This window comes from Phalaenopsis equestris, unplaced genomic scaffold, assembly GCF_001263595.1.
Source record: "Phalaenopsis equestris unplaced genomic scaffold, ASM126359v1 Scaffold000413, whole genome shotgun sequence".
NCBI lineage: Eukaryota > Viridiplantae > Streptophyta > Magnoliopsida > Asparagales > Orchidaceae > Phalaenopsis > Phalaenopsis equestris.
Window position 1 is genome coordinate 508,167 of NW_018164854.1, and position 22,460 is coordinate 530,626.

At 33.2% G+C, this 22,460-nt stretch overlaps 2 protein-coding genes and 1 long non-coding RNA gene across 4 annotated transcripts in view; 1 reads left to right on the top strand and 2 right to left on the bottom strand.

The window, feature by feature from the left end:
- The window catches only part of LOC110027038 (glutaredoxin-C8), a 16,651-nt gene extending 1,782 nt beyond the window's left edge, over window positions 1-14,869 (bottom strand). Inside the window, exons 1-4 of the mRNA XM_020728302.1 lie at window positions 14,640-14,869; window positions 13,788-13,861; window positions 5,681-5,779; window positions 5,482-5,533 (exon numbers count right to left, since the gene is read on the bottom strand). Coding sequence (XP_020583961.1) covers window positions 5,482-5,533; window positions 5,681-5,779; window positions 13,788-13,861; window positions 14,640-14,803 — 389 coding nt within the window. The 5' untranslated portion in view covers window positions 14,804-14,869. The remainder of the gene's footprint in view (window positions 1-5,481; window positions 5,534-5,680; window positions 5,780-13,787; window positions 13,862-14,639) is intronic.
- LOC110027039 lies at window positions 1,135-2,746 on the top strand. The gene is made up of 3 exons (XR_002294294.1): window positions 1,135-1,239; window positions 1,619-1,748; window positions 2,482-2,746. It is a non-coding gene; the product is annotated as an uncharacterized LOC110027039 (long non-coding RNA).
- Window positions 14,870-16,734: 1,865 nt separating the features above from the next.
- LOC110027043 (uncharacterized protein slr1919) overlaps window positions 16,735-22,460 on the bottom strand; it is a 74,231-nt gene continuing 68,505 nt past the window's right edge. For both annotated transcript variants that reach the window (XM_020728310.1, XM_020728309.1), the window contains 2 exons: window positions 21,234-21,506; window positions 16,735-17,056 (listed from right to left, as the gene is read on the bottom strand). In XM_020728310.1, the coding sequence (XP_020583969.1) occupies window positions 16,811-17,056; window positions 21,234-21,506 (519 nt within the window). In that variant the 3' untranslated portion in view covers window positions 16,735-16,810. The remainder of the gene's footprint in view (window positions 17,057-21,233; window positions 21,507-22,460) is intronic.

Sequence of the window (22,460 nt, forward strand, 5' to 3'; positions counted from 1 at the left end):
CAAAAAAAAAAAAAAAAACGCGCATGCGCGCGCACGGGTGTAAACAATGTTTTATCTTCTTAATTAATATGAATAATTCTTGCTCCCCTGAATACACAGTAATTTATGTATAGATTTACGTTTTCTATGTTTTCCAATGAAGCTTCAACTGAATTATCTTCCTCATAAAGTTATATCAAGAAATATCACTCATAAATTGCCACGAGGAAATGCAAGTTTTTAACGTGTGAAGGCATATCTGTAAATACAAAATTCAATACGAAAGTTCAAAGCCTCTCCTTTTTTCAGCATTCAAATCTAGTTTTTTGGTTGCTTTCTCTTTGAAACATGTAACAGTTCAGACCTGATTATTTTTGGCAAAGCTACATATGTAGCACACAATTCTTATGTCTTTACATATGTCACATCTAAACTTTGATATTTACATACATAATATTTTGGCGCTTTAGACCATGCATTAAAAGGTGTATTTCACTCTTAAAAAGTGGCACTAGTGCAATTTTTGATTTGATATTAAAGATTTGAGTGCTATGCATGTAAATATGAAAGTTTAGGTGCGACACATGTAAATACATAAGAATCTTGTGGTATGTATGTAAATGCCCCCTTTTTTAAAATTTTTTTTGCTTCTTATATTGCCTTATAATTTGTCTTCTTATTTGTTTTAAGTTGTAACCCTGAATGTAGAATCTCATGTGAGTTACCCAATGTGGATCAAGCAGCTTAACCAAATGTGTGGGTTAACCCAAAGTAGCTTAACCCAATGAATTGGTTAATGCATTGTAAGTATCCTTGTCTTGGTTGATAGGCCCAATGCTTGGATAGCCTTCTTGTTCACCAAAAATCACATAGGTACCAAAAAGCTATATTAATTCATCAATGTTAGTTCCAAATGACAAAGAATTATGCATCATTTTAAACTGGATCAGAATTATAGAAAAGATTAGTGTGCTTTATATTGTTCCTATAACCTGCTTGCTGAATTTTCTTCTCAAAGTTTTCATTAGAAGTTTAAATTCTAGCTACTCATAACCCCACACCAACTAATTCCAAATTCTATACTAATCTATTTATATACTCTGAAGTAAATAAAAATTTACACTTTTTTCCCCTTCCAAGTTCCTGTTTTGAGTTTTTAGGCTGATCCAAGCTTTATATGTTCTCATGGAAAAATAAAAAAATATTGTAGGTAAGCTGTTTTGGAGGTGATGGTCAATCAGATACTGGAGATTACTGGCGGTGGGTATCATTTATATTCAGGAAGATTTACATAAATGCCACTTAATTCTTATGTATATACATATCTAGCACCTAAACTTCACTTTTGTACATATATATATATATATATATATATATATATATATATACATCTTGGAGTCATAAACCTATGCATAAAAGGTGTATTTCATTTTTTAAAAGTTAAAATATTTATTTTTTAAAATGTGATATGAAATGTTTGCGTGGTTTGAATGTAAAAAAAAGTAAAGTGAAGGTGTATATGTAAATACATAGGAATTGAGTGGTATGTATGTAAATGCCCCTTATTATTATTTTCTCCTCATCCATGCTGAGTTCTGAATCCAAGTGACTTATTTTCTGTCATGGAATTGAACTCCAGGATTGAGATTGAAGGGAATGGGAAGACATGGAGACAAGACCAAAGAATAAGACTTAAACATGTTGATACTGGGGGCTATTTACACAGCCATGACAAGAAGTATACCAGAATTGCTGGAGGGCAGCAAGAGGTAAATAATTCATTCCAATTTTTTCCCGTGTTTTAGTCTTCTATATTTTTCTATATATGTATTTGGTTCCGAGAGATTTACATGCATATCTTATAATTCTTATATATTTATTTATCTTCTATAACTTCCTATGTTTTAAGGGTCAATTACATAAAGACTACCTGAAACTTGCTATTTACAAATCAACAACTTACTTTCATCCATTTTTCAAATTCTCACTCGAATATCAAAATTCATGTTAAAACTTCAACGCATATTTTTCATTTTTATCAAATTCTCAATAATTTGATCATGGCATGCGTAAAAACATAGGTTCACTAGCTCAAAAAAAATCACTTGGGTGGTTGATTTGTAAATATCAATGTTTCGGATGGTTTGTATGTATCCCATTTTTTAAATAACGTAAAAAAATGTCACTAAAACTAACTTAGAATGGATTAAATTTTTTTTTAGAGAAGTATCAAAATAATCTCCAAACTCTTTGCAGGGGATCATTTAAGTTGCAAAATCTGTATAAAATGTCTAATATAGGCTGAAATAGTCTCCACAGAGGACTATTTCAGCCTCAATTTTAAAGAGTTGGGGATTATTTTGACATTTTCATAAACTCATATATTTTGACCCGATGTAAACATACATATAATATGTTAGATATGCAAATATATAAGAAATTTGAGTGCAAATCCACCCTTTTGATTTATAATCTCTAAGCAATATTCTGTTTCTCTTCAAGGTTTGCGGCATCAGAGAAAAGAAACCGGACAACGTTTGGTTGGCGGCAGAAGGCGTCTACCTTCCAGTTTCTGCAAAATAACAGCGTATATTTTCAAAGCTCTGAGCTTATTTACATAGTTAGAGTTGTAGAATATGTTCTGCTATACTATTGTTTTCTGCTGCAATTCCAAATTCTGCAATATTTTTTTGTTGGGGAGCAGATTTAACTATTCATGCAACCGAACAGCTGTTCTATCAATTTAGTGAACTTTTCCTTCAGGTGATGTTAGGGGCCTATACAAAAATCAAGAGATAACTCTGTTCAGTTAGCATAATTTTATAGCAATTAGTTTCAAATGTGTGGGACTACGATATATATTACACTCATCTTAAAATATTTTTAATGACTACAAAGTTAAGCTGTTTGCATACATAGCACCCGAAACATTGTTATTTACAAATCTAGCACCCTTTTTCATCCATTTTTCAAATTGTCACTCAAATATCAAAATTCATGATGAAACTCGACCCATTTTTTTTTGTTTTTATCAAGGAGACCCTTTTTTTTTTGTTTTTATCAAGGCATACAGGTTTGGTGATTAAAAAATATGCTAAATTTTGTAAATTGCAATATTCCAGGTGCTATGTATGTAATTAACCCGAATGTTTATTCTATTCAAATTTGGCTATATAACATATGAGTTCTCTTGAAACCATTGAATGCCGAATGTTGCAACTTGTTTTGATTCGCTGCAGTGTTAGTGATGAGACTTGAATGAGGATGTTTAAATTGAATTTATTTCAGGATTTGAACTGCAAAATATTCCGTAGGGGAAAAAAAAAACATTATATTTTGAAAATAGAAGTTGCGTTTGAAGTTTAGTTTAATTTGGGATATTTTGAGGATTTTTTGTTGCATGAATAAATTGCATGATTGAAGCCTAGCAAATAGGGTAATCAAGAGGCTGGTTTGACCCATGAACCATATACTATTATTTCTAAAGTTGAAATAGCATTATTTTAAGCTCTTTTTTCTGTTTAAAGGCTAAGAATGTATTGTAGATTTTTTTTATTAATTTTTAGCCTGATTTTTACATTCATATCACTTCAAATATTACTTTTAATAAAGCTAGCACTAATGATAATTTTTTGAACTATCAATTCATGATGGAAAGTATGGGTTGAGTTTTTATCTTGATTTTTGATGTTTGAGGAAGAATTTCAAAAATTGATGGAAAGGTGATATATTTATAAATAGTGATGCTTCAAGTGCTATATATGCAGTAGCCCCTTTGATTTTTTCTCAATGGACGGCACATGTCCTACGAATGGAAAAATTATTTCGTACGGACACTACATGCAGAAATGTATGCGTTGTCTGATCTCCACCGTTGATTACAGTTTTAAAAAATAAAATAAAAATGGGCCTATTAAAATACATTTTCGTTGTGATCAATGGTGAATAGCGGACATCACATATATTTCTGCATGCGGTGTCCGTATGAAATAATTTTTTCTATGAATAATGTTCTGTTGGAAGTGCAATGCAAAAAAAAAACACAAGGTTCTAATGGATTGCATCAAACTATATATAGTTAGAGACTGGGGACCATTAGGTGGCCTCAAAGACAATAAATTTAAAAAATTAAAGTGGCTTAAGGAGATACTTTGAAATAGTATATAAATGCCCCATAAAACATAGGCATTGGATAGTACTCATGTAAATGCACCATTTAAAATACATATATAAATAGTAATAATGTACTTTAGTATTTTGAAATGCCCCAACCAGTGTGATAAAACTAGAATTTAAGGAGATTCAAGTCTTAAAACATTAGGGAATGACAAATATTTCAAGTCTTAAAACACTTTTCTCGTATTTTTTTAAAATTATTATAAATATTACCATTCAATTACGAATATAGTTAATATTAATTTATTATTATGTATTTAATCTAAGAATTTTTTTTTAAATATATTATATGATACTAAAAAAATTACTAAAAATTTAGGATTGGAAAATAACCGATGGTCCCACCATTGAGTCAGAGCTTATCTATTTATATATCTAACATGCAAAATTTACATTCATATCACCCAAAATTTTCATATCACATAATAAAATAAAAAGTGAAGCACACCCTTTCCTGCGTTTGTAAAAGGCATTCATTTAAATTTTGAAGTATGGGCATTCAACATGTACATATAAAGTCATATATGCAAATCTTCCCATATTTATATACCTAATACTTAAATTTAATTATTATAATTTAACATTTTATATTTATATCACTGCAGTCTTCCATCAAATAAAAAATAAGACCAAATACGACCGTTTTAACTTTTAAAGAGCGAGATGATATTGCTTGTATATAATAACACATAAGATTATAGTATCCTATTATTTACCTTTAATAGCTGAATAATAGGTCCTGCATGTCAATTTATTTCATGGAAAACATAAGATAAAAAAGAAAAATAATCATACATATCACATAATTTTAATATCTTTAAAATTAAAATAATAATATCTTTAATATGATACAGAAGATTTGAGTGTTATAAATATAAATAAATAAAATTTAATAGTTAATATGTAAATACATAAGAGTTGGGTGGTATTTATGCAAACACCCATATAATATTTTACTTGAGAACCTTCTAGACCTCAAAATACTGAGAAAATATTACATCAGAAGTTCTGATACAAAAATGCATCAGGACTTCAATCACTGCCTGTCACATGTACAGTCTGACCTATCTTAGTGTATTAAATTATCGTACACGTGACAGACAGTGATTTGAGTCTTGATGCATTTGATTTGATGTAATATTTTTTCCAAATACTCCTTTATCTAAGCTCATTATGAGGATGCATTGGGTTTTATTGTAGGTTAAGTCATTATGAGGATTTCACTGTTGATTTAATTAAGGAAGCACGGGTCACGTCTCGGTGCATCCTGGTGTCTAGTGTCTTGATCAGTTTGTGAATTAAAGATCATCATTTTTGATATTGCTGGTGATACCCAAAATCTTTGCAAGCTTACCACTATCATATGCTTCAACTGTGTCTGCCATAATTCCAAACAACAGCATTAGATTTGCTTTGAGATGTGTGCAATACATTAAAAATCAAATAAAATTTATATTAAAAAAAAATAATGATTTATAGTAATAAAATCTTAATCAGAATAATATGAGAAGGGGGCTGATTTTACCATCGGAGCCACCCAAATGCTTTCCATTAATGAAGACTTGAGGGACAGTTCGTCTTCCAACAATTGTAGACAATGCATCTTGGATTTCCCCACCATCATCTATCATAAATGTTAAATGATATAAATTAATAAAGTAATAATAATAAAAATATAGTTTCATCACACATTTCAACCATATTTTCAGCTAGAAATAAATAGGGAAACTTATATGCGCAGCACTAAATTCTTATGTATTTCTATATCCATCATTTTCATGTGCAGTAGTCTAAACAAATTAGTAAAATCTAGGGGGCTAGCTTAAAAAAAATCTGCATGGATCGTACATTTTATTTATGGGAAATTTACATACATACGACACAATTCCTTTTGTATTTACATATTTAAAACCTGAATTTTGTTTTTTACATTCATACCACCCAACTCTTTCATAAAACATCAAAAAATACTATCCATCATTTTGTTTTACACATTTATACCACCCATCATTTTCATTCATGGTTAAGGTCATTCATAGTAAAGGTGGTATGTGTGTAGAAATTGCAGTTTAGGTGTTACATACGTAAATACATAGGAATTGAGTGGCATGTCTGTAAATCTTCCTTTGTTTAATTAATACCATAGAAGAAGATCTGACAGTAACATGAAAGAAAGTGTTATAGTAACACATTCAACTTAAATTTCCTGAGAGAAAGCATGTAATAATTTTGAAACCAGTGAAAAAATGTGTATATCTAGAGAAAAAAATCTTCAACATTAACATCAGACTAATATATTTATGCAACAAAAAAATAGAGATAATAAAATATCTCTCTCTCAGCAATAGGCTCATTCCTAATCTCATATAAATAATCTTGTATGCATCCATAAGGTCAGGCTTAATTAAAGATGAATGATTAACAACATCCCAGGCTCATTTATAGAACATGGATCATTATAATAATAATCATACAGCTGCTTAAACTTCTGGAACACACGAGCCGACGAATCTTCAAAGTTCAAGAAAATTGAGTAAAAAAATAAGATCTCTACAAATGATGTTCATATTCAACAAAATATACTTGATTATCAAAAGTAACAATGGTTATAATGATAACGATCAAACTGATACGCTCCAGACTCAAAATCAACAAGCAACAATAGGGAAACCACGATATATAGATGAAAACAAATCAAATAATCACCAACCCTAAAAATAAAGAGAAAATTAATTTGGAGTAATTATAAATGTAAATGACATAAATACTATTTCACAATGTAATTTAATGTTATAGAAGCTTCCCATAAAAATTTCAAATCAATTAGAGTTAATTTGATCACTAAAATGAATTTTTAAGATAAAAGGTTCACCTCCTTTATACAATTCTCCCACAACATTTAAAAACTTTCCTTTCTCACTTTCCCTCCAAACCTCCTTTAATTTCTCCTCCTTAAGTATGTAATTAATCATCTCGTGGACCCACCTGCTCCCTGCCCTTTTTTGCCACAATAGAGCACCACCCCGCTTCTTCTCTCTCACAAAATCGACCCGCCAGCTGTTGTGGCGAGCCGGCGCTTTGGCTTTCGACCGGTCCAGGAACGTGCGTAACACTACTCCCCTCCTAAAACAATACATTGTCCTCAAGGTGGAAGGATGAAAATTGCTTGTTAATTACCTTGTAAGGCTCCATGTTGCTTCATAATCTGGCAGTCCTTTTCACTTAACCAATACCTCATTTACTTCCACTACTTCTTGGCGCACTGCTTCTACCTCTAGCAGCTCCAGAAGCACTTCCAAGTCCACCGTCAATGTTGGCAGTAGTGTAGACAAGGGTGTATGATCTCCAATCGCACGTCGTAGCTATGATAGATGGAAGACCGGGTGTAGTGAGGACGAATGTGGTAACTTTAAACGGTGGATCACTGCCCCAATGCGTGTCATCACCTCATAATCCCAAAAGTATCGTGGTGACAGTTTTTCGCTTCTCCTCCTAGCCAATGTTTTCTGTCGACAGGACCTCAGTTTCAAGTAGACCATGTCACCTGGTTCAAATTGCACCTTTCAAGTAGCCATTGAGTTTTGTTAGTGTCCTGCCCCCTCCTCCAAGTACTGATTGACGTTGGATACCGGTGTGACACTATGCCCATAATATATCAAGTGAGGTGAATCCCGTTCATACAATATCTTGAAAGAGGTTGTCTCTGTTGTGGTATGGTACGAAGTCTTATAACAATATTCAGTCCATGCAATCCCACTTAGCCCATAGCTTCGGTGTATCAAATACAAAACAATGCATGTACGTCTCCACACTCCTTTTGACCACCTCCGTCTGCCTGTCAGTTTGGGAATGATATGCAGTGCTCCAGAGGTGGCTAAGGAACACCTTGTACCTATTCGATACCAATCGACTCAAACATCCCGTAAAAACAGACCACTTCCTGAATAAACACAGCTGCAACTGAGATCGTCGTGTAGGAATATCGTAAGGGAATGAAAGCATACTTAGGTGATTCATGACCATCATGATCACCGTGAACTCTGCTGACCGTGACAACCCCTCAATAAAATCCATCGTCACTTCTTCCCAAACCTTCCTCGGTAATGCTAATGGTTGTAGTAACCCTTCTGATGTCGTGGTCAAGTATGTGTCGCTGGCTCAAAATCCCATTTTGCTAACATGTCCTCCAAGTTTTCTGCGCATTTCCTATCCAATAAAGCTCTGTCGCCAGACGACTGTAGGTCTTCTGCATCTCTGAGAGTCCCCCGATCGCTCTGCTATTGAACTCTTGTAATAATCTAGGAATATACTCTGATTACGTGGGTAGCATGAATTTGCCTCCAGTAAAACTGTCCTCTTAATGCATATCCTGAATGATTGTTCGGGTCCTGTAGTAACTCGACTCTCATTTTTCTCAACTCCTCATTTCTTTCGCTCACCTGTCTCAAGGCTTCCCAATCTATAACTAAAGATACCGATAGAGGCGTCAATTGGGGTTCCTCCACCTACTTGTGTTGCTTTCGCTGTAAGAACCTGACCGAAGTAGGCAATCGACCGCTGATCCTGCATGATCACCGCTCCCAATCTGTATCTAGACGTATCAGTCTCCAACACGAATGTTTTACTGAAATCTGAAAGTGCTAATACCTTCATATCTTTAAATGCCTGTGTGGCTGCTTACCCACATTTTAAATTGTATTTCTTCAACTACTCTGTTAGTGATCATGATATCGTGTCATATCCTCTCACAAACTTCTCATAGTATCCGATGAGACCCACGAATCCTCTCAACTCCTTCAAACTCCTTGGTAAGGGCCAATCAACCACAACCTCAATATTGGATTGATCCTTTACTACCCTCATTCTGGTCACCACATGCCTTCCGTACTCCAACTACAACTATGCAAAGAATATTTCTTCAAGTTAACATACAATTGATGCTCCCTCAACGTCTCTAGGACTATACTCCACCCCACATGCTCTCTCTGCACAATTATAGATCAAAATGCCATCAAAGAAAGTCAGGACAAATTTTCGGAGGTTAGGTTGAAATTTCATAAGAGACTGAAATGTCGTCGGGCGTTAGTGAAACCAAACAACATCACTAAGAACTCATAAAGCCCTTCATGTGCCTTGAACACTGTCTTGTGCACATCCGTCAGATTCATCATGATCTAGTGGTATCCTGACTTAAGATCAATTTTTAAGAAAATGACTGCTTTATAAAGCTCATCTAGTAACTCATCAATCACTGGAATAGAAAACTTGTTCAACACCATTTCCTTGCTCAAAACCCGGTAGTCCACATAGAATCTCCAACTAACATCTTTTTTCTTCACCAAAAGGACATGATTAGAAAAATGACTCACACTAGGCTTGATAATCCCAACCTTGAGCATCTCTCAAATCAACTTCTCTATCTCATCATTTTGAACCTGGGGATACTCGTATGGTTCAACGCTGATGGAGGAAGCATCCTCTTTCAAGGTAATAGTGTGTTCATGCTCCCTCGGGGGAGGTAACTCTCTTGGCTGTTGGAAGACATCTGTAAACTGCTGTAGAAATTGTTGGACCCCTTCACGAAACTCTGACAACTCTGAATCTCGAATCTCCCAATGCTCTGCAACTCCACCAAGTAGCCCAATCTTGCTTCCCTTATCGACTTGAACATAGCTTTGAGCAACACCATAGTTTTGCATAAACTAGCATTTCCTCTCAGCATCACCTTCCTATTCTCCAGTTGGAACTCCATCATCAGGGACTTCCAATTCACCATCTCCCTCAGCGTTCACACCCACTTCATAACTTCATCCCTAAAATCACATGTGTAGTCCAAATCTAAAGAAAGGAAATCCTAAACCATATGACTTTTTGAACTACAATATTAATAAATATGTGCAATAAAAATGGGTTAAAGTCAAAATAATAATTTGATCCCTAACTACATATTATAGTTGCACTAGGCAGACAATAATCATCGCATTCATCATACGACAGTTATCCTAATATTGTAAAATATGACGAGGCTATATTGACAAGGAACATATTTTGCCTTTAAATCCATACCCTATTCATCATAATGTTGCAACCAAAGATCCTTATCAGATGAAACAAGTTAATAAGTTCACAATATCAATTCAAACGTGAGTTTGAATAATTTTACAATCCCGCAAGCAATTCTATGTTTGTAACGTACGTCCCAAGCATAGTTTATGCATCTTACACAAGTCAATTTTCTTTGCTTTAAAGATGTATTGGTAATAAGAAAGATGGTTTTTATAAATCATGATTTAATAACTAAAAGATGGCACGAGTATAATAACGATAATTATAAAAATTGTTAGAGAAAAATGGATAATACAGATGCCACAATAAAGTTATCCAGAAATCCAAAGATGAAAGATCATTCAGAGTAAAAACACAACAAAAACACTAATTTGAGAAGCACTGCTTCAAGGCAGCAGAACATGGGGCAATGACGATTTTTATTCTTATTCTTGTCCCATTTAACAAATAAGATTTGAAACCTCCTATTTATCAGTGCGCCAATACTCTGAATGCTCCAAATGATCCCATATGAATCATGAAGCTATTTACAATTATGATAATCTATAAATTCACAAATCTTAGCGAGATGAGGCCTATCAAGAGTAAGAGGATCAATATCATTGTTGTTGCATGCAGTTGATGTAGTGACCAATTTCATGGATTAGCAGGGACAGGCAAAATAGGATCCAAGTCCCAAGGAAAGTGTGGTATCGGTTTTGAAATTCTGAGTGCAAACATGGTCTAACATTGGAGCAACAGCCGTGCTGATGGAGGAAAGGATTATAAAATTTAACTGCACCTCATGTGCCTGATGCATAGTTTCATCAAATCCGTATGAGCCTTGAAATATCAAAGTAATTGCGCCTAAAGATTTTGCAGAAAAAGCAATATGCAGAGATGCATTCAAATTTTATTTTCTGCCAATACCACAATATGACGAACCAATTCATACATTCCTTTCAAACAAAAACACATCATTTTCATCCGAAACCTTAGCCATAAAAGGTCTAAAAAGGTGAACAATAACAACGTTCACTTCTAATAATTTATAAGTGGAATAGTCTAATAATGTAAGTAAAGCCGAGAAAATGCAATCCAAACAGACTATGGTTCCTGGAAGATTAAAAATGGAGAGAGCCTTTAAGCATTCGAATTAAAAAGTCATTATTATAGCATGATTGATGGGAAAAAAGTCCGGTGTAGTTTGATTTTAAAGAAAACCTTATTATAAAGAGATGAGGGTCAATAAACTCAATAGACTACTCACACATCAATAAACTCAATAAGTTGGAATAATCCATAGAGAATGTACCAAAAATTAAAAAAAAAAAGGGAGGATAAACAAGTTCATGGATCCCATTTTTAGATGAAATGAATGCATGTTTGCCTTAAAATATAAATGGCTCTGTATATGAGGTCGACCTAAATCTTGTTGAAAAGATAAAGGGAAGTGTCTAGATGAAAAGACATAATCTAGAACAATGCACCCACCAACCACTTTTGCAAAGTATCGAATGGAGTGAATAGAGTGAATAGAGTGAATAGACTGAGCGACAAGGGGTGCATTATCCGTTTGCTACATTAGCCATCAAAATGAGTGACAATGACTTATTGAATTAGAAATTCAATTGAAGCGTTCAGTGCAACTATAGAGGTAGAAAAAGGAGAATGAGATGGGATTGAAGAGAGAGAGAATTGACAAGTGTAGCCAAATAGAGACATGGATAACATATTTTGAACAAGGAAATGTGAGAGTCAAAGAAAAGTGGAAAAAAGTGGTTTAACAGAGCTGCAACCTAGACAATGAGTCAACATACATTAACAGTGTGAGAGCAATGGAGCCCAAGAAGTGAGGATATGCCTCACCCACGAAAACAAGTCGACACAGACAAGAGCATTTCCTGAGCGCGTGGAAGACAGGATCACAAAAAAGAGCAAAATGAAGGGTCGCGAATGTTAAAAAATGCAAGAGGCACATGTGCATTTCGTGCATAAGCACAGAGCAAGACAGGATTGCCCACGAGCTCGTAGAAGACAAGGTTGATGAGGAAAGTAGAATGGCTAAATTATGGGTTATTAATTACTGTGTTAGTTAGTTTAAGGAGTTGGTTAATACAATTAATTTACAAAATTAATTCTATTGGCCAATAAGTTTATTTCTCCTAAAGTGCATGAGCATAAGGAGTACAAGAGGCCCAAAGATGCACAATGCAATTCATGAAAATTAATAAATGACAAATTCATATGGCCTAAACTATTTTAGGGCTTGGGCGAGCATTAAAACTAGGGCCAAATAACATTAACTTTGGGAAATTGGGCTCTATTTTTAATTGATGTAGAAAATTGATTTGATGCAAATTTGATGATGAAGGGGGATCATCACCATCATCTCATCAACCTTATCTCAAATATTTGGTGTTGCCTTTCTGATTTACCATTTTCCATTAGCGTTGGAAGATTATAAAACAGAAATGAGTGGGCCTAAGATTACATGGATATAAATTATTTAAAATGATTTGCAAAGAATAAGTTGAACATCTTAGACAATAAGAATAATCTAGATCTTATTCGATGATGAGTTCTTGATGCAGATCTACTTGATTTTCTTCTTCCCCGTTCTTTGAATTTGTTCAGTTTCTGTCTTTTGATGTGAGGGAATGGAAGATAAAAAATTAGAAAAGAGAAAAAGGGTATAGAGTTTCTCTCCTGATTTGTGAATTCCCATGAGGATTGGATAAAAAATTACTATGAGAGAGCATATGAATAATATGTTAAGAGATATGTATGTGTGTATGTATGTACGTACGTATGCATGTGATGTGAGTGTGTGTGTGTGTGTGTTCCTATAAGAGAGACTTAACAAAATTTTTGGGATTTTCAAAATGCTCAAAAGAGAGAGGGCTTAGAGAAAAAAAGAGTCAACAATTGGGAGAAAGAAAAATTCATGTGAAACAGGGTAGCAACTAAAGTTGTAATTGAGCCAAGCTGAGCTGAGCAGGCCAGGGATTGGACTTAGCTTGGTTAAACTATTAAGTTTTCAATAATTAAGCTTAGAATATACTTGACTTGCCTTAATTAATAGAAAGAGTACAAAAACAAAAAATATATTCATTGAAATAGAGAATTAGGAAGGAAATACATCAAATTAATTTACTGATTCACTGATAATGAGTTTCAACTTCTCAGGCAGACCTGCCAATTTCAACGCACACTACTCCTAGCCTGATATCAAAATCAGAAAAAGTTGTGCACAGATGTACTAGGACACATTGAGGATTCTGGTCTTATAATTTCTAATTTAGAAGGCTCTCCTGTCTAGATATTATAATATGGAAATAAGAAAGCCATGAAAAAAGTGAGCTTAATGTTTGCTTATTTCCACAACTATGCAATTCAACAATCAAGCTAAATGATTTCCTAATTACCATGGCTACCAACATTAATGAGTCCCACTTGTAATCCTCAAGGATTTTTTCATAACCAAAATAATGGTGAGTGTAAGATGTCAAACATTTTGTATAATCATCAATTAATTTCACAATTTCAAATATCTCAGGGAAAAAAAAGCAGGACAAGAAACACACCTCTTTGATCAAGCTCCACGACATATGGCGCCTTTTTCAATTCACTGAAAACAGACTTTGCCCGCCGACAATACCTAATATTATCAAAAACCATATAAGAGTGAAATGATATTAAATTGTGAAGTGCTCATTTAAATGTGTAAATAAGATTCTCTAATAATTGTAAAAAATTAATAAATTGATTGTTGCGGATTAGCCAGCTATAGCCCACATCAGAATCAGTGGAGAATATCAATCAATTATTGCTAAAGATACAAAGCTAATACAATTGGACCGTTCATTTCATTAGTTAAAGTAACAATATCCTTCAATTGGAAGTGGATGATTCTATGGATGAAATAACAAGTTCTGCCTAAAATAATTCCTTGGACGTAATTCGCCCATTGAGCTGCTTACATCCTATGCATCTATTTGCATAGTTACAATTCTAACTTCCGGAGCAATGAATCCTAAAACTCATTGAGGAATTTTTCCCAGCCGCCATGTTTTCTTCATTCTTTCTCTTCTTCCAACTCTTCTTTTATGTTATGAGAATATGAAGTTTTCTGGTTCTAATCCTGTCAAGATTTACCAAATCCAGATCTACATGATTCACTAAATCCAAGTTAAGCAAAACAAACAGCCCTTAACATTCATCAATTTACCATTACGCTATCCGATGCCCGAATTTCAATTGCAGGCATTCCCTCTCAACCTCAAAATCGAAAGATCGCGAACGATAGGTTAGATATTACCCCAAATCACCACTAGCAATAACTCGAATACATCATGGCACAATAAAATCCAAAACCAAATTAAAACAATAATAATAATAAAATCAAGCTAAAGGAATGAGGGCGAAAGGGAATTTACGGGCAGTAGGACTTGGAGAAAATAACGATTTCATGGGCGGCGACGGTCTTCTTCACGAAAGTTTGCTTACTGACGGCTCCAGAGATTACCGGCGACGAGTAGAGCACCACGGCGGTAATGCAGACGACCGCCTTGCAGAGCCGTCGGACCACAGCCGTCGCCATACTTAACAGACCTCTTCGCCGGCGATGTGGAACTTACTAGAAGAAAATGGAAAGGGAAACCGAGATCAGCGGAGCTTTTATATAAATAACATGAATTTTATTTATATTTATATATCTGATCTGTAAAGTTGACACGTCACTCAAATTTTTAACTTTATGTGCAAAATTTCAATATTGTTTACTTTGAAAATTATTTTATTGCATAAATTGATAGGATGGAAGTGATAAAAATAAGGAATGTAAATGCATAAGAATTGTGTGGCATATATGTAAAATTTTTAATTGTAATCCCATTAGGTATTTAGTATTTGTTTATATAATAGTTATATTAAGTGTAGTATATCTGGGCTAATAATCCTAATTATACACTAATTAATTAATAAATCTAAAAATATAACATTACCAATGTGTTTATTTTTCTATGTTGTATTAATAATGAGCCTAACTATATATCAAAAGTAAACTTTTTTGCAAGCCTAAATTGTGCATCCAATGGGCCTGTAAACTTTTTGCAAGCCTAAATTGTGCATCCAATGGGCCTGATAAGCCCATATGCTCAGAAGATACAAATCATCACGGTAATAATTTGCTGAGATGATATGCTGGCCTCACTCACTGATGTGCAAGTTGTCTTGTACCAACTGTTGAGATGACCTGTCTAACTAGTCCATCGAACTAATCGGCCGAGGTCATTTGGCGAATTGATCAATTCAACTTATTTTGTCAAGTTTGTCCACCAGTGATCCTTGAAATTGACAGAACGTAAAAGTCAAGATTAACAGTAAAAATGAACATATGTCACATTCTCATTTATTGACATCCTGACATTCAAATTTTCTATCTTTTTTTTTAAGATAACATAAGCTAATTTTAAAGCTCGACGACTCATATTTTAATGATTTTCCGGGAAAACAAGTATAAAGAGAGGGGATCCAGAGAAAACCCCTTTTTTCCAAGCTTTTCTTGAAAATCACATCATAACCTTCTCTAAATTCCTTGCTCCCTCTCTCTCTCACTCTCACTCTCACTCTCACTCTCCTTGGATACTTAACATAACATAGGTTTGGAGCACACGTCTATTCTCCTTCCGCACTTTCCTTATACAGGTCTCTCTCCCTGATAAAATTATTGCGTCCGCCCACCGCACGCAGAGATGTGTGCGATGGACCAATAAAAACTTTTCATTTATCAAAAAAATGTATGTCAATGAACCCACTTTATTATTATTATTTTTTTTTTCTAAATTTCATTGGATGGCGCACGCGAGATGCATGCGCCGTCCACACGCAATAAGAGCTCCTCTCCCTGTGAACCCACAAATATTACGAGGCTTTACATCCTGAAAAGATTCAACACTAATATTATCTAACCATTTCATTTTTTTTTGTTAAGAAAATAAGCTCAAAATAGCTACTTAATATTAAAATATCATATAAATAAATATAAGATTTGCATGTTAGATATAATGACTAAATGTGTCTTTGAACAGCATAATATATGATTGATTCATTTAATTATATTCCATTTATCTCAAAAAAAAATTTACAGAATTAAAATAAAACAAATAACATACGAGTTAATATATTCCCTTAGAAAATAAAATAAAAATAAAAATAAAATCAGCGTTAAGGAACAGAGAATACTGATTAAATATTGATTTTATTTATTAGTATGTTTTAAACAAAGATTTTTCGGGCATTTACATACATACCGCCCAATTCCTATGTATTTACATATCTAACACCTAAAATTTACCTTTTTACATTTATAACACCAAAATATCTCACATTACATAAAAAAATTCACTTTTTTAACTTGAACAAAGTGGAATACAGATTTCGGACATTTAAATATATATATATATATATGTATATATATATATATATATAACTAAGAATCAAAGAAGCTATTTAGTATTACATTATTCCCCCCTAAAGCAAAATCTTGTAAATTTGTAAATTTGTTTCATCGCATTCTATAAATTCAATTTTATTATTGTGGACTAAATTATTGTCTTAAAACACACTCCTCTTCCAAATGATGAAGAATTCTGGATATACGAAGCCAAAATGATTCAGGTAGCCTATGCTTGTAATGACTCACAACTGCTGTAAGGATGTCCAGAAGAAATATGTGAAACTGAGGTTTCAATAACATTTGAATCAACAGAGCAGCCCAAAGCGAAGGTGCCAGACTCACGGCTAGCCCGAAAGATTGTAAGCCGAGCCAAATCCTCGAGATCAAATCAATTCTCTGACAATAGAAAGAAAAAATTCGGTTAAATAAGCAAATTGAATAAAAATATAATTCTAGAATAGCTCGAAAATATTTATGATGTAAAAAAGGTGTATTTTCAAGAGATTTAGAATTATTTTAGTTCCACATATCAGATTATTATTTATTCCAAAAGAATAGATTGTGCCTTCTTGGTAGTTCATTCAAGGACAGTATCTTGCAGAAGTGCCGCAATAGAGGGATTACATGACCTTTTGAGAGGAATGAGACACTCTCTTTAATGAAGAATATTTTTTATTGGTCCAGGTTGATACAAGATGTGGAGAGACATGCTACGCAGTGTAGGGTATGTCATTTGGTTAGAACCCAAGGATACCCCTTGTTAGATGTGAGCATTGGCTTTGTGGTGGGTTTGTCCCAAACACAGTGAAGTATGGACTCAGTTATGGTAGAGATAGATTGCTTCTTCAAAATGACATATTTTATCTTACCACAAGAAGATGAATACTTCACATATTGTATATTTATATTCAACAAAATAGTGCATCCTCATGGGGTATCCCGAACTATCATGATAGAAGAAAAATGCTTCACATATTGTACATTTATATTTTAAAAAAATATTACATCTTCATGGCGTACCCAAAACCATCATCTCAGACATGGCTATGAAATTTTGAGCAGTTTATGAAAAAATTTGTTGGATAAATTGGGAACAAAATTTCAGTTCAATTAAAAGAAGACAAACTCACAGATAGATGGATAGACAAAAGTGGTAATCACAAATTGAGAATTTTCCTTAGATGTTTTGTGGGAAGAGCATTAAACAATGAGATTTGATGCTTCTCAAGTCGAGTTTATCTAAAATCAATTTACTAGTCAGTTCATTGGTCACAATTCCTTAGAAATTATGTATCGACGGAACTCTTTGACATTATTGAGTTAGTGTCAATACTTTCAGCTACGAAGCTTAGTACTGATGCAGAGGTTCGAGTTAGAGAGATTCAAAACTTAGATGCGCAGGTAAAGATAGAAATTACCAAACAGAAGATTAAGAATTAAAACTAAGCTAATAAGTCAAAGAAAATTATGATATTCAAATAAGGTAAATGGTGTGAATCAGATTGAAGAATGAGAGATTTCTGTAGGGTCATTTGGAAGCTTAAGGCTAAATTGACAGTCTATCCAAGATTGTTAAGAATATCAATAACAATGCATACAATACTAATTTAATAAGAGACTAATATTTATGCTACCTTTAACATTATTGGTTTGTCTTCATACTGTGAGAATCTAGAAGCTATCAGAGAAGAAAACAAAACCCCTCTTATTCAGGGGGAGTGATGCAGAAGCATCCTCGCCTAGGGGCATTTGCCGTATGAAGAGAGCACCAGCGGGACATTTCTCACTATTAACTATTACAATTATCTGGGACCCCACTTTTCATTATTTTTAATTATAATTATATTTTTGTCTTTGTAAAAATATATTATGGGAAATGAGATAATTTTGCTCTGGTTTTGAGATAATTTTTCTCTGATTTATGTTATTTTGGTGATTCTTTCTCTGTTTTCTGCTTCTCAGGGAGTTGCGCAATTTTTCCTTAAAACTGTAAAGCTGTATCTTGAAGAGAACTACAGGTGGATTCTCCCTGTCATGCATATCTCATCGAAAGTGCCACTGATTGATGTTTCATGGCAGTCTTTCCTGTTAGACAAAAACCATAAGAACCTTTTCCCCCTATACAGACTGATTCTCAGATCTTTTCCACAGTTTCAGTCTCCAAACATTCCCAACACTTATTTTGATCTGCATACAATTTCTACGACCCTAGAACAGTGTCACATCCTCTCATTCCTTTGAATTTAGTTTAAAAGATTTACCAAGCAAGTTATTAAAACATCTCTCATAAATCTCTAACTCTTATTAAGCAGCTCATTTGGAGGTAAAGCTTAATCTTCTGCACCATCTTCAAGCTAACTCCGCTTCACTTTTTTCATCAATATATAATATACTTGAGTATATTATTCATATGCTCATTCAAAATAAGTCCTTCCTTGAATCCCTTAATAGGTAATTTTTCAAAGAACCATTCCCATCTTATCATTGTTTATATAACATCTAACCAGATCAAAACCTCTAGATCTCTCATCTTTTATCTTAGTTATTCTATATATCTCCTTTTATCATTCCTTATTACTAAGCCTATAACATAAATCATTGAAAAACTATAGTTTTTAGTTTATTCACTACACTCTGCAGACTTCTCTTGTCAAGTATTGTATGTTTCACAATATATCAATGTAAACTATTATACTGAATTTCAAGACATGTTATTCGTATTTATTTTTGTGTATATTTTCATTTTTTGTTTGCAAATAATAATTAATATTTTGCATATAATAATATAGTTAGAACACAATATCTTCACACATCTTTGCATGGCATGCAGTTTATTCAAACAATGCCATCGCTTTATAGAATCCACAATACATCTCATTCGATTCCACTATCTACAGTTTCATGTAGCAATCATGAAATTAATCATGAAAGCATTGCAAGGATCACAAAAACAAATTACTTAACCACTTAACGATTTTGATCAACAAATCATTACAAGCCTTGCTCAACATGGAATGGATCAATTAGAACACCACTAACAAATACATGATGCACATTTAATTTAGTCGAACAACTTGAAATTATAGACATCAATGTGATCAGCACTCTTTAATAATTCTACAACTACTGCTAGTTACTTCTCTAACATAAATGGCATGAATAACAACTTCAATGTATCTAGATATAGCTTCTCACCTCAATACCAAGGATTTCCCTATGCTTTCTCAAGATTAATAAATAAAATTATATAAAATATATAAAGCTCTTTGTACCGTTTCATTAATTCGAAATAAGCTCAAAAATGGAGGTATAGTACTCGTTTTCTGACAATAATGCAAATTCATGATTTGCTATTGAAATATTCTCACAACTTTTAGTCTATAGCATCCCTTCTCATAACTTCATTAAAAAAAAAAAACCATGCATTAAAGTTCTCTTATAACTCACATTATTAATATCTTATTTATTCTTAAATATAAATACCAAAATTTTGTTTTAACAAATTGCTTATCATCGTCTTAATATTCAGAATTTTCATAAAACATTTATTAAACATACTACTTGATATTTTTCACAGCTTTCCAACTCTGAATAGATTGTTTATATGGACCTAAAGCTTTACAGCTATACAGAATCTTCAATGCAGACGCACTATACTTTTTATGAATAACCTATAGCCCTCTTTGTAATTTTATTTATTTTACCCGTCAAAATTTTTCTTTTTTAAATTTCACATTTAATAAATTATCTAAATTAAAAAATTCACCTTTATTTGGTTTTCACTTTTAACCTAATTCGATTAATTTTTTCTATTTTACTTTTCATCTTAAATATTCTCTCTCTCTCTTCTCATACTTAAACGAACCTACTGATTCCATAAAGGAGCAGCACAAAAAAATATTTCATAATTTTAGCCTCACTAGGGTTACAAGTGAAATTAATGCGAAATCTTCAATGTATTGTGTGTTCAATGTAGATGTCATAACCGAAAAAGTGAACATTGACTGAACACTACATACAAAGCATATAACATCAAGCCAGAAAAGATTTGAGGATATGCGGATATGATGGTAGAATAAATCTCCAAGGTAGAATAAATCACAAAAATTTTCACCAAGAAAATCTCTTGGTAACTAGAAAAAAACAAAGGTTAATCTGTGCAAACATCAGAATTTTAATATCCTTTTCATGATGATACAGATGAGAACTGATTGCTTTTAATTAATTTAATGCTAGAAAAAAAAGGTTATATTTAAGGACAGTGATCAAGTTGTACACATGAAATACAGCCTCCATAATCTAATGTGTTTACATATCTCACAACTAAACTTTCGTATTTACACACAAAGTACTCAAATACCACATTAAAAATAACACTATTACCAACTTTAAAAAGTGAAATCAACCTTTTCATGCATTAGGTTTTAGTCACCGAAGTGCCACGTAAAAAAAATATGAAAGTTGAGCTGTGAGATAGATAAATACATAAGAATAGTGTGCCATGTATGCAAAATTTCCCTTAAATCACTTCAGAAATTTCATAAACAAATTAATAAACCAAGATGTCACAAACCTCCAGACTGGACTTTGTTGTTTCCTGAGTCACATCTTTGCATGATAAAGTTTCCTCTTGAAGAAAGGCATCCGCAACTTTAATAATGTCTCGAAGGAGAAAAACCCGGACCCTTTGACCTTTCACAGATAAAACAAAGCATAAAAGATCCTCCGTCGCAGAAACTACAGCCTTCATGTCAAAGGATTTCCATCCAGGATCAAAATTAGTTCTTGAAGCCGAGTCAGGAGATTCATTTGTTCTCTCAGAAGATAGCTCTGAAATAGCTGCAATCTGAAAAGAAATATAATGAATTTGAACATAAGGAGTAAAATAACGTAACTTAAATATTCCAAATTCACAAAAACAACACGTCAATAATCCATTTGCCATTTCCCGTTATCGAATAAGAAAAATGTAGACTAGCTTAAAGTTCGAACGATCATTTTCTAAACACTAAATCTATAAGAACTAGTCACTTGATATACATTACAAAGTTAGCAAGCACGATTTTTGTGTCCATAAAAAAATATAGTGATGCTGAACATAGGCCCTGATACTAAAGATAACCCAAAACACGACCAAATGAAGGATATATATTATTTAATTCAAAAGTTACAACGGTGACTCCTCAACTAAAACAATATAAAACATGCAAACGGTCAAATGACAACGACGACTCCTCAAAATAAGAATAAAATAGCAAAAAAAACACATAAACAACACTAGAGGGTTGCAGGTCCTGGTAGGGAAAAAAAGGAGCTGCAGTAGTACTAGAAGGTGGCTGGTTGCAGGTGATTGTGGCGCTGGAGGGAGTCGGAGTGGTGTCCGCCTGCTAGAACGTACGACAACAAGTAGTTGCGGCAAGGGGTGTAAATGATCCAAACACAAGTGAGCCCAGGCTGAGCTCGTGTATGGCTCGTTAAAAAATACCACTGTTTGTGTACGACTCGTTTATACTTTGAACAAAAAAAATGTGTTTGTGTTTGCTTGTTGGCTTAGAGAGCCGAACACAAACAGTTCGCAGACAAAAAGTCGTTTTGACAATCGTAGTCATTAAGCCGTAAGATGTTAAGGGTTAGAGCGAGATTTAAATCTTATTATTTATATTAAAACATTATTTAAATATAATTTAATATTATTTTTTTCTATTTTTTAATTAATAATTTTAGTTGATTATAATTTTTTGGAGCCTTATAGTCAATTAGGTTTTTTTAAAAATACTACTCATCAATTATATATATATAT